This window comes from Colletotrichum gloeosporioides (genome assembly GCF_011800055.1).
Source record: "Colletotrichum gloeosporioides strain Lc1 chromosome Unknown consensus_104, whole genome shotgun sequence".
NCBI lineage: Eukaryota > Fungi > Ascomycota > Sordariomycetes > Glomerellales > Glomerellaceae > Colletotrichum > Colletotrichum gloeosporioides.
Window position 1 is genome coordinate 191,673 of NW_025544749.1, and position 12,576 is coordinate 204,248.

At 40.3% G+C, this 12,576-nt stretch overlaps 3 protein-coding genes across 3 annotated transcripts; 2 read left to right on the plus strand and 1 right to left on the minus strand.

Annotated features, from left to right (window-relative positions):
- Nucleotides 1–41: 41 nt before the first annotated feature.
- GCG54_00007999 (Transcription factor vrtR1) lies at nucleotides 42–931 on the plus strand (the record flags this gene model as incomplete). Its single annotated transcript, XM_045407972.1, has 3 exons — nucleotides 42–608; nucleotides 671–708; nucleotides 751–931. 3 exons carry the CDS (start codon nucleotides 42–44, stop codon nucleotides 929–931), a joined length of 786 nt encoding a protein of 261 aa, XP_045257105.1.
- A 1,031-nt stretch (nucleotides 932–1,962) lies between these two features.
- Nucleotides 1,963–2,541, plus strand: GCG54_00008000 (Cytochrome P450 monooxygenase FUM2; the record flags this gene model as incomplete). The annotated part of the gene is made up of 2 exons (XM_045407973.1): nucleotides 1,963–2,106; nucleotides 2,170–2,541. 2 exons carry the CDS (start codon nucleotides 1,963–1,965, stop codon nucleotides 2,539–2,541), a joined length of 516 nt encoding a protein of 171 aa, XP_045257106.1.
- Nucleotides 2,542–3,634: 1,093 nt separating this feature from the next.
- On the minus strand, nucleotides 3,635–5,599 carry GCG54_00008001 (putative quinate permease; the record flags this gene model as incomplete). Its single annotated transcript, XM_045407974.1, has 5 exons — nucleotides 3,635–4,003; nucleotides 4,054–4,362; nucleotides 4,427–4,828; nucleotides 4,885–4,998; nucleotides 5,060–5,599. The coding sequence occupies 5 exons, from the start codon at nucleotides 5,597–5,599 to the stop codon at nucleotides 3,635–3,637; spliced, it is 1,734 nt and encodes a 577-aa protein (XP_045257107.1).
- Nucleotides 5,600–12,576: the final 6,977 nt, after the last annotated feature.

Sequence of the window (12,576 nt, forward strand, 5' to 3'; positions counted from 1 at the left end):
CATGGGTTCTAAGTGGCACTGTCATTCGGATCGCTTAGAAAATGGGTCTCCATCGAGACGGGCGCGCTCTTGGTCCTGAGCCGTTTGAAACCGAGATGCGGCGAAGAATATGGTGGCAACTTGTGTCTAAATTTGCGCTTTTCTCTGGCTTTGGGCATTCCTTGCTTCCGCGAGATTGGGATGTTCAAGAGCCAAGCAACTTGAATGATGCTGACATTTTCCCGACAGCAACTCTACCAACTTTGGATCGCGATGGCCCATCAGAAATGGTGATTTGCTTGATCAGAAATAAGTTGACGAAATTTCTCGTGGATACGCCTGGCCTAGAGCCTGTCAAAATGGCCGCAGAACTCAACAGTCTGGCTGTCCATCCCCCTCTTTTCGTCAATTTGAGGGATCAGCAAATGAGCTACTATCTTGCCCAGTTTGATCTTCTGGAAGAAGGCTTGGATCATAATTTGGAGTATCGATGTAATACACACGCAGGGCAAGCTTATGTTTTAGCTCAAGCTTTAGAAGCAGGACTTGTTGTGCAGAAAGGCCAGTTGATGAGGGGGCTTAACAACAGGTCCAGGCCAGACGCTGACAGGGCGTTCGTCAGGAGGAGAGTGCATTCCTAGGGGCTGCCGCATTACTGGAGCTTATAGCATCTCTATATAAGCATTAACAGGGCAACGGGTTTATTTGGTTCGCGGATTCTAACTTTCAGTACGATATCCTGCTTTACATGGTTTAACTTCTCGCGCACAGAGTTGATCACCATATAGGAGACCGAGCATGGGAAAACATCGCAACTATTTACCAAATCAGGGCGGGACTTTTGGGGGTCTCCGAAAGATCTTGTTTAGTTCTCAGGCGGGCTATGCTGAAGGCTTGGGCGAAAAGACGAGACCTGTCCAGTCGCGCGGGAAAACTGTCAGCTGACACGTGATCCCTGCGAATCACCCTCGTCCTTGAGAAGATTTGTTTCTAGCTGATTGATCGATCAGAAAGCGCCCTATTTAGACCTCTAAGCTGAACCTTGGTTTCCACAAATAGCTACCTCTTTACTGTCTTGCTTATCGGGGCGTCGTCTCATTCGGGAAGTTCAATTTGAACCCGTGGCCCCGGCTCGGTGTCTTGGAATTCATTGTCCGCTCCACTTCTCCATTCGGACGACAGAACAAGTCCTCTTGTCTCAACGCGCCTTGAACCACTGAAAACTTCTGCACACCTCACGGCCTTCAAACGTATAATTACAGATTCCCCGAACGTCACATAGGTTACTCAAAAGAGAGACCAGCATGCAACAAAATCTTATTTCAGGAGCATGATGCCCTTAGACACAAACAATGTTGGAGGGAGTGTTTGGCAAACTCTCACAAGCTCCCTCCATCACAAAGTGTTTGAGTTGTTTGGAAAAGAAATGGTCATTTTCATCATCTTTTTGGTATGTTCTTAGTGACAAATGTCGCCATGGTAGTCGCTCGTTGCAATCTTCTGTAATGCAGCTTATAGGACCGGGCATGTTACATGTAACATACACCGCGCTTTTCCACCCACTTTCCCATTTCCCGGTGCCTAAATACTCTGCTTGCTCCGACATACCATTCATTGCAATACAGACAAGTTGAGACATGGTTCCGTGGCTCGTCTCTCTGCACGAGAGATATGGGAGCGTGATTCGCGTAGGAGCTACCAGGCTGAGCCTTATCGATGGCCAGGCGTGGAAAGCTATATACTCCCATAAGACGAGCGGCAAGAGGAGCTTTCCAAAAGAAAGACTTGTGTACGGACCGGATCCGAATGGGCACCGAAATCTATTGACAACGATACCCGACGCCGAGCACAGTCAGCTTCCAAAAGTATTCTCGCCTGCATTTTCTAAAAGACGCCTTAAGCCCGCTCATATCGAAGTTTGTCGACCAGCTGATTGAGAATGTCCTAAGAGACATCAAAACGAACCCAGAAGCGACGTTCGATATGGTCAAGTTGTACAACCTCACAACATTCGACATCATGGCCGAGCTAGCCTTCGGCGAGCCACTTGGACTTTTAGCTAGCTCGAGCTATTCGGAATGGGTTGGTAACATCTTTGGAAATCTTAAGGCCAATGCATTTGCCCAGGTTGGACGCGAATGACCAAGGCTCGGTAATTTGATTCAACTGGTTACACCTCAATACCTCAAGAAAGCCTCGGAACTGCACTTCGCACACGCCATTGAACGTGTGAATCGCCGCATCAACACAACAACGGAAGAGACAGATATTTGGAACTTGGTTTTGAGACAACCTGACAGCAGACAGATCACCAAAGGCGGCGTGTATACAAACTCGTCTTTGTTCATGGTAGCAGGATCTGAGACTACAGCTACTATTCTAAGCGGCGTCACGTATTTACTTCTCAAGAACCCAAATAAGCTGGCTCGTCTAGTCACAGAGATTCGGCAGGTTGAGTCGGAAAAAGATTTGACCATTCGGAGGCTTTCCAAAATGACCTATCTCACAGCCGTACTTAACGAGGCACTAAAGTGGTATCCTCCTGTACCGGTCGGGGTTTAGCGGGAGGTTCCCGAAGGCGGTAGCGTCGTTGCTGGACATTGGGTCCCGGCGAGTGTGAGCAGAACACAACCTTGCTTCCGAATTTTCTCACGCTGATTAAAATTTGCAGACCCGTGTATCTGTGCCTCAATTTGCCGCCAATCACTCCTTGCGTAAATTCAAAGACCACGGTGCTTTTGTGCCGGAGAGATGGCTGCCTGGATCAGAGTTTGAGCCAAACACCAAAGATGTTGTCCAGCCCTTTTGTCTTGGACCCCGAAACTGCATCGAAATGAAGTAAGTACTTTTCTTTTAACAAGCCATGTGCAAGTCCTGTTGATTAATCAAAGTACTGAGACATGATAGTCTGGCTTGGTACGAAATGCGGTACATCTTGGCGAAGACATTGTGGCATTATGATCTATCCCTTTGCGCCGAAAGCATGAATTGAACGAAGCAGAAGAGGTACATTCTCTGGGAGAAGTTGCCTCTCATGGTTCTGATGGAGCCTACTCAATAGAGAGCTGTTCTACTGGTGTTGAATCAAACATATGAAGTTGCACGCAGCCTGTCGGAATTTTCAAAGGTCACGTATGCCGACGCTGTTGCCTTCATCACGCTGTAGTCGTCAAGCAGGTTCCACTTCTCGCGCAAAGCTACACAGTCTACTAGGTAGTCGAATATGACAAACGAAATGACAACTTTACGTTCCCTCTCCAGACATTCCTGGAATTTGACTCTGCTAAATGAATTGCCGTCGAGTATACTGACGGTATCGCCACGTAAGCACCACGAGCCGGTCAAAAACATGGCACATGCAGATTGGGCTTAACCGGGATTTCAATCAGCCTGACCGACGTTAGAGAATTTTCACAGGGTTCAATCAACCTAGGACGGGCTCGAGCAAAGGATGTGATGCAAAGTGGATTGTTACCAGCACAGGTGACGAGATTCAAATCTTATACCAAAACTTTCGAAAAGCCCCAGGCATTATAACATTCACTTGATTCAAGGTAATGTATGGATTCGGTTCATCCGAACACCGAATATTAATTTATGAATTCCGCGTTCCCAAAATCATTGGCTTCTATTCAACGCGCGTGTTCATCAAGACCTAAGCTGAGTCAGACTCAGACTTGTTGCCGTTAGCAACCTCCTTGTGTGTAGCCTCGCCCTTGGCGTCTGTGCGGAACTGCACCTCCTCTTCTCTCAGCTGAGCCATCAACGTCTCGTTCGCCTTCCATACAGGCTTGATCTCAAAGAGGCGGTCAACCTTCTCAAGTGGAACGCCACTGGTCTCTGGGATGAGGAAAAAGGCGAAGAAAAATGCCAAGAATGAAAGCGAGGCGAAGAAGAAGTACACGCCATAGCCCATGGCCGCGAACATCTGCTCCGTGAACCTCGATACCAGAAAGTTGAACAGCCAATTGCTTGCTGTGGTCGCGCCGCCTGCCAAAGACCGAAAGTTAGGGTCAAAGAATTCCTGTGTACCATATTAGCGATTGATGAGGAACTCTGGAAGGGTTGACTCACCGAGTTGATGACCCACGGAGTGCCATTCCATGTCGGGGTATAGACTGCAGTCCAGAGGTAGAAGAAGACGATAGCGGCATAGCCACTGCCAGTCAAATGATCCTGGGGGTTCTTCGTCGGCTCCACGACGCAGACATACGCGCCGATGACCCACATGCAGATGGAGCCGGTGATGGCACCAATCAGCAGAAGCTTGCGTCTTCCAAGCTGATCGACCAGGAACAACAGCCAGACGAAGGTCATGACAGCCTTGATGACACCGAAAATGCCGGTCATCAAGTTCACGGTATTCGAATCAATGCCAATACTCTGGAAAACGACAATGGTCAGCAACAATGCAACCTCCAGGAAATAGCCAAGAGACCAGCCTTACCGAAAAGATGGTGGGAGAATAGTAGTTGATCGCATTGATTCCGGACCCGTTCTGCCAGAAGAAGAGCATACAACCCAAAAACAGTCTCCACTGAAGGTTAGGGCGTTGACCAAGTGCCTGGAAAGGCTGCCAGAAGCCAAGTCCCACAGTGGACTTCTGAAGCTCATAGATTTTGTCAATAGCAGCAATTTCCTCCTGGATGTAAATGTCGTTCGGTTCCAATTGACGAATCCAGCAGAGGTTGTCCATCGCCTGCTTGCGATAGTCCTTGAGGAAGAGCCATCTTGGGGACTCGCGGATCCAGCAAGAGCCAATCAACAGCAAGCCGGATGGAATAAGCTGAACGGCAAAAGGTATCATCCATTGAGTTCGACCAGGAGGGACGTGGGCTTCGACACCGAACTACGCCATGTGTTAGGGAGGCGTTTTTTCACACAAAGTTCTGTGTCGTTACTTACATTGATCCAAAACCCAACAAGACCACCAATCTGCCAGCCAAGTTCGTAAAGACCAACGAGGCGACCACGGATAGCAGGAGGCGACAATTCGGAGATGTAAATAGGGATGATGTTCTGCGAGTTTGATCGTCAACGACTGGACATCCATACTGAGCAGTATCTGAGGCGGACTTACCGACGCGACGCCAGTTCCAAGGCCAGAAAAAACGCGTCCGGCGTACAAGATTCCCAAGCCGGTATTACCAGTAGCACCGCAGGTAAGTCCAGCACCCAGCGAAAACGTGGTGGCGCCAATCGCCAAGCACCACTTGCGACCGATAAAGTAGCTCAGACAGTATGTGAGGAGGGCTCCAAAGAAAGCACCCGCAACGAACAAAGAAACGATGTTCTCGCTGATAAGATTTCTTGCCGCGCTGGAAATATCGTTGAGTCCGAACTCGTCCTTGAAAGAGTCGAGAGCTACCGTTGTTCCGATGAATGCGCTGGTGTATCCGATCATGCAAGATCCACAGGACGCGATGATGGCGAGCACATAGATGCGCCAGTTGTAAACCGACGGCGGCGTTGGCCGCTCTTCAACAACGGTGAGGATACCCATAGCAGCGACACAAAAGCTCAATGGGATGACAGCGACGGAAATGGGCGATGGTCGAGAAATGGGCTTCTCGAGGATGAGGAGGAAAGGAAAGTGTGAACAGGTCGAGGCTCCGGTCATCACTAAGTATTTTCTCTCAGGTGGAGCAACCCCATAGCTCGAATCTTCATTGCCCCATAGTCTGGAGCAACCACTTCGGGGTTTGCGGAGTGGAGGACTGGGGAGCATGAGGCATATTGTTGACAATGCAGCAAGACAGATTGAGCAGATCAGATTCTGGAGGAGGCCGCAGTCTGCAAGACAATTGCAATCCATGAAAGATGGTCGTCGTCATATCCGTCACTCTGCATTCAGGGCGTCCCCTTGAAAAAGATGAGGCTCCACCGAGCCTCACATGGGGCGGCTACCCTGGCCGGGGATGCGTTTTTCCCCGTGGAGCATCCGCTTCATGATTGTCCCCATGGAGAGAGACAAACTTGCAGCCCGGGGCAGCGAATAAGAATCAGTATATATCTCACACGTACATCCCCTCTGCTCCGGTCCAGGCATTGACGTTTGGAGATTGACAGATTGCCATTAGTTGATGGATTCACGCACCCTTCGGCCATCTACCGACAGATGGAGATCCATAATGGCCCGTGCTGCAGTGGCTCCGATCCCGGCCAGCCGAAGGCGAGGCGAGAGGATGATAATTATTAACCCGCCCGCCACCCAAGTCGTCCGAAAGAGCCGCCGTTCGTCAATGCGGCAGCGGAGTCCCAGCTTGGGAACGGCAATAGACTCTTCCGACTCGTTGGGGTGATAAAGCACCAATCTTGCGCCTGGCCAGTGCTTATCTGCGAGCTTGCCCCCGTGCTCTGTCGGTGGAAATACGCTCGCCCGTTCGTTTCATTCTTGCCTTGATTCGCTGCACAATTGCTTGTACTTTTCTTGTTCACGCCAAGAAGATCGTCGCTCCAGCGACTTCTGGATATACGATGTTCCCAACAACTTGGCTCAAATCCCTCAAGAAGGGTTGCAGTCTTCACGGGTTGCGCGGGCAGGATGACTCGGAGGCGAAGCTCACCCGACTGGCCGGCAATCGTTGGGATCGAAAGGCCTTCTTCCCACATGTCTCTACCTTCAATTGCCGAACTGGCTGCGTTTTCGGACATCTCATGCGATATTCTACTTGCTTAGCTGAAATAGCTTGAAGCAGTCTTGGGTTAGCCACTGTTCTGAAATGTCCGCGCATCTCACGCGGAATTTTCTTGCAATTGAGGCTCCTTCAATCAAAACGCTCAAGTTTTGCAATTTGCGAAGGTTTTCTTGGCCTTCGGAAAGCCGTAGGGCTTCCAATGATGTTGCAAGCATCTTCTAGGGCGATCCTGAATGCGGAAGGTGCTTTTATCTCAAATTGGTCCCGCCGATTTGCCAAGACCATTAGAGTGCATGAGCCGGATCCTCCCGCTTCTTGTCCCGTGAACTAGCCAAGCCCTCCGACGACGTCCTCTTTTCAAGCCGCATGCAAGTCAGCAGTCCAAAGTCCAAACGTCAGGCAGAGGTGCACTTCTTCAGTGAGGATATCGCAACGATACCCGTCTCATGGCACAATTTGAAAACCACGCCCAGCCGGTCTGGACCTAGACGCATTCGGAAAGCCTATTAAGCCACATCTGCCACTAATCATTGAGATTTGGGCTAAACATATAGTGAAAGTTGCGTCTCCGGCTGCAGCGAATGGCTCATGTCGTGCAAGCGGCAGCAGTAATAAACCCAGTCGTTTCAGTCACCATTTTGCAGATATGGACAAATCTGATTGTTTCAATGTCGGCAACAATGCCTTTTCTGAAGCAGTGTGAACAACATGCCACCTACTACAGCAAATAATGCAGGTCTATTAAGTCTCGTTAACACGGATAAGAATACAAATGTGTTTGTGCTGAAAAGGCTGATGATGCCAAAGTTGCTGCCTCTCACATGATAATGTCCAGTGAATGTCCTACTCACCAAAGACATGGTTAAGGTGTTTTGAAGCAAATAGCGGACTCATCCTCTCATGTGAGATTCTAGTCTTTGCGGCGAGGAGCCATTTGAAAAATTAAATTGAAAAAACCAACATTGGGTTACGTGCCTCTATTCCTGATGGGTTTACATGGAAACCGAAAGTCGTCATGCCCTCTTTATCTGCGAAATGAACGTTCAAGTTATCTAGATAATGTACAGTAATACACAAACAGTACAGCCCGCGTCAGACCTCAGGAAGCGGATTGGATTCCAGGCCCCAGTGGCAAAGGAATGATAGTAAAGACAAGGCGGACGCGATCTGTCGCAGTGGCAGTCGTTGCAGGTGTTATAGGTGAGTCTGACAGAGGTGGTATTATGGTTGACGCTGTAACGTTTGCAGATGAGCTAACTGACAGGCCGGTGGCGCCGTATGTCATCGATGTAGAGTCACTTTCAACGCTGTTGAAAGTAAGGCTGATCGTCCCAGTCTGGGAGGACGCCGGCGAAGGAACTGGCAGGACTATCGAAGAACCAAACGTTGCCTCTGGGAAGACCGAGGAAGACAGTAGCGAGGTGCTGCTAGCTGTTGCAGAAGTGACCCTGCTGAGAGAGGATCCCCCAATGACAGGATCTGGCGTTGAAGAGTTGGGAGAAATTCCTGGCCGCCCGGCCAAGGAAGAGGAATTGACCATTGTGATTGGGGAACTCTGGGTCATTGAAGTTGTAGATGTTGCAAATTGAGCAATGGATGAGACTGCCAACGTCGAGACGGTGTTCGATTGGACAACAACGTTTTGAGTGCTTCCAGTAGAGAGTGAGGAAGAAGTTGTTCCGTTCTGCCGACCATACAATGTCAAATAGCCTCTGCTTCCTCCCCCTAGGTCAGAGCCGCACGGAGCGGTGCTATTGCTAATGCAAGAACTGTTGCACAGCGACTCGTCTATTCTAGGAGACTTAGAGAAGTCTAAAGGATTGTCCAATTGGCAGAAACAGAAGTTCGAGTACAGACCAGCACTCCGCCGGCCTTTCGAGATGCAAGAGTCTTGGCATAAGACTGGACTGCCTTGGCCGGAAGGCTCAAGCTCAAATGACGGAGTGTCTGATTAACTGAAGATCAAACCAACACAACCTAGATAGTTATAGGGAGGTCTGGCTGGAGCTGGACTTAAAGAAACTGCTATCTGAATGAATAAAGATACGAAGGGGGAAAAACGTATGTTGTTAACGTGATAGAAATCGAATGAGAATAGGGAAAGCTAAGCCTCGTTTCTGAGTGTTGAGAGAAAAGCAAAGAAATTATCCTGTGGGATTGAGGTTAGCAACCACATAAGAAGAGGGGCGGACTACAGGTTATTTAAACCACACCCACTAGAGTGTATTTATAAAGGTATATGTTATAGTTAGCTATCTAATAGTAAGGTCTGCTAATAGAAGCTAGGGATTAATACGTTATAATAGTATACTGAGGTTATAGTCTGAGTTATAGGTTATAGGCTAGTTATAGATTAGATCTTTAGAAGCTAAGGTAATTAGCTATAGTCTTAATAAATAATTTATAATAAAGGTAAGCTAAAAGTATTTATAAAGATAAATACTAAGTTAATTACTAAAGAATTATAGAAGTCTAACTTTAAGTGAGGCTTAAGTTATACTATATATAAGTCTTAAATAGTTCCTTTATTTAGTTACTAATTCCTAACTAAGTACTAATAAGTACTTAGTAATTATTAATAAGTATTTAGTAGTCCTTATTAAGTACTTAGTAATTTATACTATCTACTTATTATCTTATTATTATATAACTTATACTATAGTTCTTCTATTTTCTAAGTAAGTCCTTATTATTCCTATAATCTTATTATATAAATATCCTATCCTAGCTACCTATTACCTAAGTAGGTTAATTAACTATTATCTATATATAATAAGTTATAATATTAGGTCCCCTCTCTAAAAGTCTTATTTTTAAAACCTAATATAAGTAGGTTATTAGTCTTAGATTAAAGATCTATTAATTATACTTTCTATTTTACTTATAATACTAATATTATATTAGGTTATATTATTAAAAATCCTATAATTTCTATACTTCATCGCTATTATTATTCTCTTAATATTACTAAGAATAGTTTTAAAGTTATACTTTATTATTACTATTATTTAAAAGGGCTTTACTATAAAATACTACTTAGGTTATTAGTTTATAAGGAGTATATTATTATTAATAGTACTTATTATTCTTATAATACTTCTAATAATATAATTTATTAGTATAAAGTAGTATTTATTTTAGGTTTTTCTTTTTTTAGCTAACTAGTTATAGTAGAGTAGTTAATAGTAGAGTTTTATTATCTAGATAATAAGGAGGAGGAAACTAAGGAGTTATTTTAAAAGAGAATAGAGGTATTATAAAAGGTATAAACTAAAGTAAATAAAGTATTTATAAAGTTAAATTATATTTATAAAGTAAAGAGAATAGTTTTTAAAAAGGGTTATAAGGAGATATTAGTAATTATAGAGGAAGGTAAGATATCTAAGGTTCCTTTTATAGAGTTTTCTATATTAGAAGTTTAGTTTATAAGTAGTTTTAGAATACTAAACTTAGATTTAATCCTTAATTAAAATCCTAATACTTTAAATTTCTTATTAAGGGAGTTTTAATTATATTCTAGTATTCCTAGTTAAATAGATATATTTTCTTATTATACTAATCTAAGGTATCTTTTTAGTTATATTTATACTAATAGGAGTTATATTCTTTATTTCTTAGTTTCTCTTTATTTCTATTTTATTTCTTTTTATATTTATCTTTCTCTTTTATTAATATATTTTATATATTCCTTAAATTCTTCTAAAGTTNTTTATCTTTCTCTTTTATTAATATATTTTATATATTCCTTAAATTCTTTTAAAGTTATAAGTAGATTTAGTCTATCCTTAAGATTAATATAATTAAGTATTCTAATATACTTATTAATCTTATCTTAATAGTTAAGTAGGTTATTATTAAGTTCCTATATATTATCTTTATATCTATAGTTTTTCTATTTAATAAGGTATTCCTATTTATTATCTCTATACTAGTAGTTAAGTAGCTTTTCTACTTTATACTTTAGTTTATTATCTTCTATAATAATAAGGTTATTTATTTATAATCCTTATAATACTAATTTAAGAAATAAAATATAGAATATTAAGTAGTATTTTATAGTTTTTAAGAGTTTAAGCTTATAATTAACTAATAAGATAACTTATAAAATTTTAAAAAGTTTAAGTTTTTTATAGTTAAGTTTATTACTTAGTTATTTTATTTTAATATTTCGCTATATAAGGTAGGTACTATCTCCCTCTTTTAAGGTTAGTCCTTTAATCCTTTATTTATTACTAAATCTTAATATTTATTATTAGATAAATTTAAGTTCTTTATAAGTATTATCTTAGATATTTTTAATTTATTATATTAAAGTAATAGCTTTAATTATAACTAAGCCTACTTAAGGTTCTTTATAAGTAGTTAGTTTAAAACTATAGTTAAAATAGAAGGGGGATTCTTTAATACTTTCTCTAATTATATTATTATAAATAAACTAAGTAATTAATAAAAATATAACCTAATTATCTTAATTATAGTTAATATAAGTATAGAGATAGGTTTTAAAGATTTAGTTAATTTATTCTATTTATCTATTAGTCTATAAGTAGAATATAGTAAATATAGATTACTTAATACTAAGTTATACTATAATTAACTTCTAAAATTTAGAAGTAAAGATCTTATCCCTATTTAATATAATTTCTTTAAGTATTCTATAGTTAGTAATAATATACTTAAAGAAGGTATATATATATTCTTTAGTATTACTTACTTCTTTATATAAGATAAAGTAGATATACTTTATAAGTCTATTTATAATAATAAGAATACTATTAAAGTATACTCCTATAAGGGGTTCTTATAACTTTAGTAATTTAATAATAAAGTTAAGAGATATAGATTACTAAGCGATTTATAGTTATTAATATATAACATTCTTTTATAATAATAATAATAATATAAGAATAATAATAACGCTTAACTTACTTTAATATTCTATATAAAATAAACAAATAAAGTTTAAAGTATTAAACCTTATATAAAAATACTCTATTTATTATAACCTAGAACTATAATATTGATTATGTAATACGTATAGTTACGTAAGCACCTTATGTAATTAGCAGTTTAGCAGGTTGCGTTTCAGATTATCTTTCCCCTCACTTTTCCCTATTAGAGGAAGCAACCTGCCAACTACACAATCAACAACAACCAAAGTCATCACAATACATCAATTCCCTTATTATTATCTATACGATTAAATGCCCATAAATGCTTTAGATTATCACCTTTTATCATAATATAAGCCTATCTATAACCCTATACTATATAGGCGTATATACCACGCCTCTGAATACGCTTATACCTATGCTAACAATAGTATCACTTAAGGTTATAAAGGTTAGGTTTTAAGGAAAATTCTAAAATATTAAATACTTAAAACTTAAGTATTTATATAAAATACTTATCTCTTATTAATATTAATAATTAAATATTTTTTTAATAAAAATATAATAGAGTATATTAATAAATTAATATTATTTCTCTATTTAAATAAGGTATAATATATCTAATTATAAGATATCTTAAGATTTATAAAAGTTTACTTATTCTTTAANATTATTAAAAGTAATTAAAATATTATACTTTATACCTTAGTCCTATTTTTTAATTACTAAAAGTAACCTAAATATTATACTCTATACTTAAAACCTATTTTTTAATTACTAAAAGTAACCTAAATATTATATTTTATACTTAAGACCTATTTTTTAATTACTAAAAGTAACCTAAATATTATACTTTATACTTAAGTTTTATCTTTTAATTACTAAAAATAACTTAAATATTATACTTTATACTTAAGTTCTATCTTTTAATTATTAAAAGTAACTTAAATATTATACTTTATACTTAAGTTCTATTTTTTAATTACTAAAAGTAATCTAAATATTATACTTTATACTTAAGTTTTATCTTTTAATTACTAAAAGTAACCTAAATATTATACTTTATA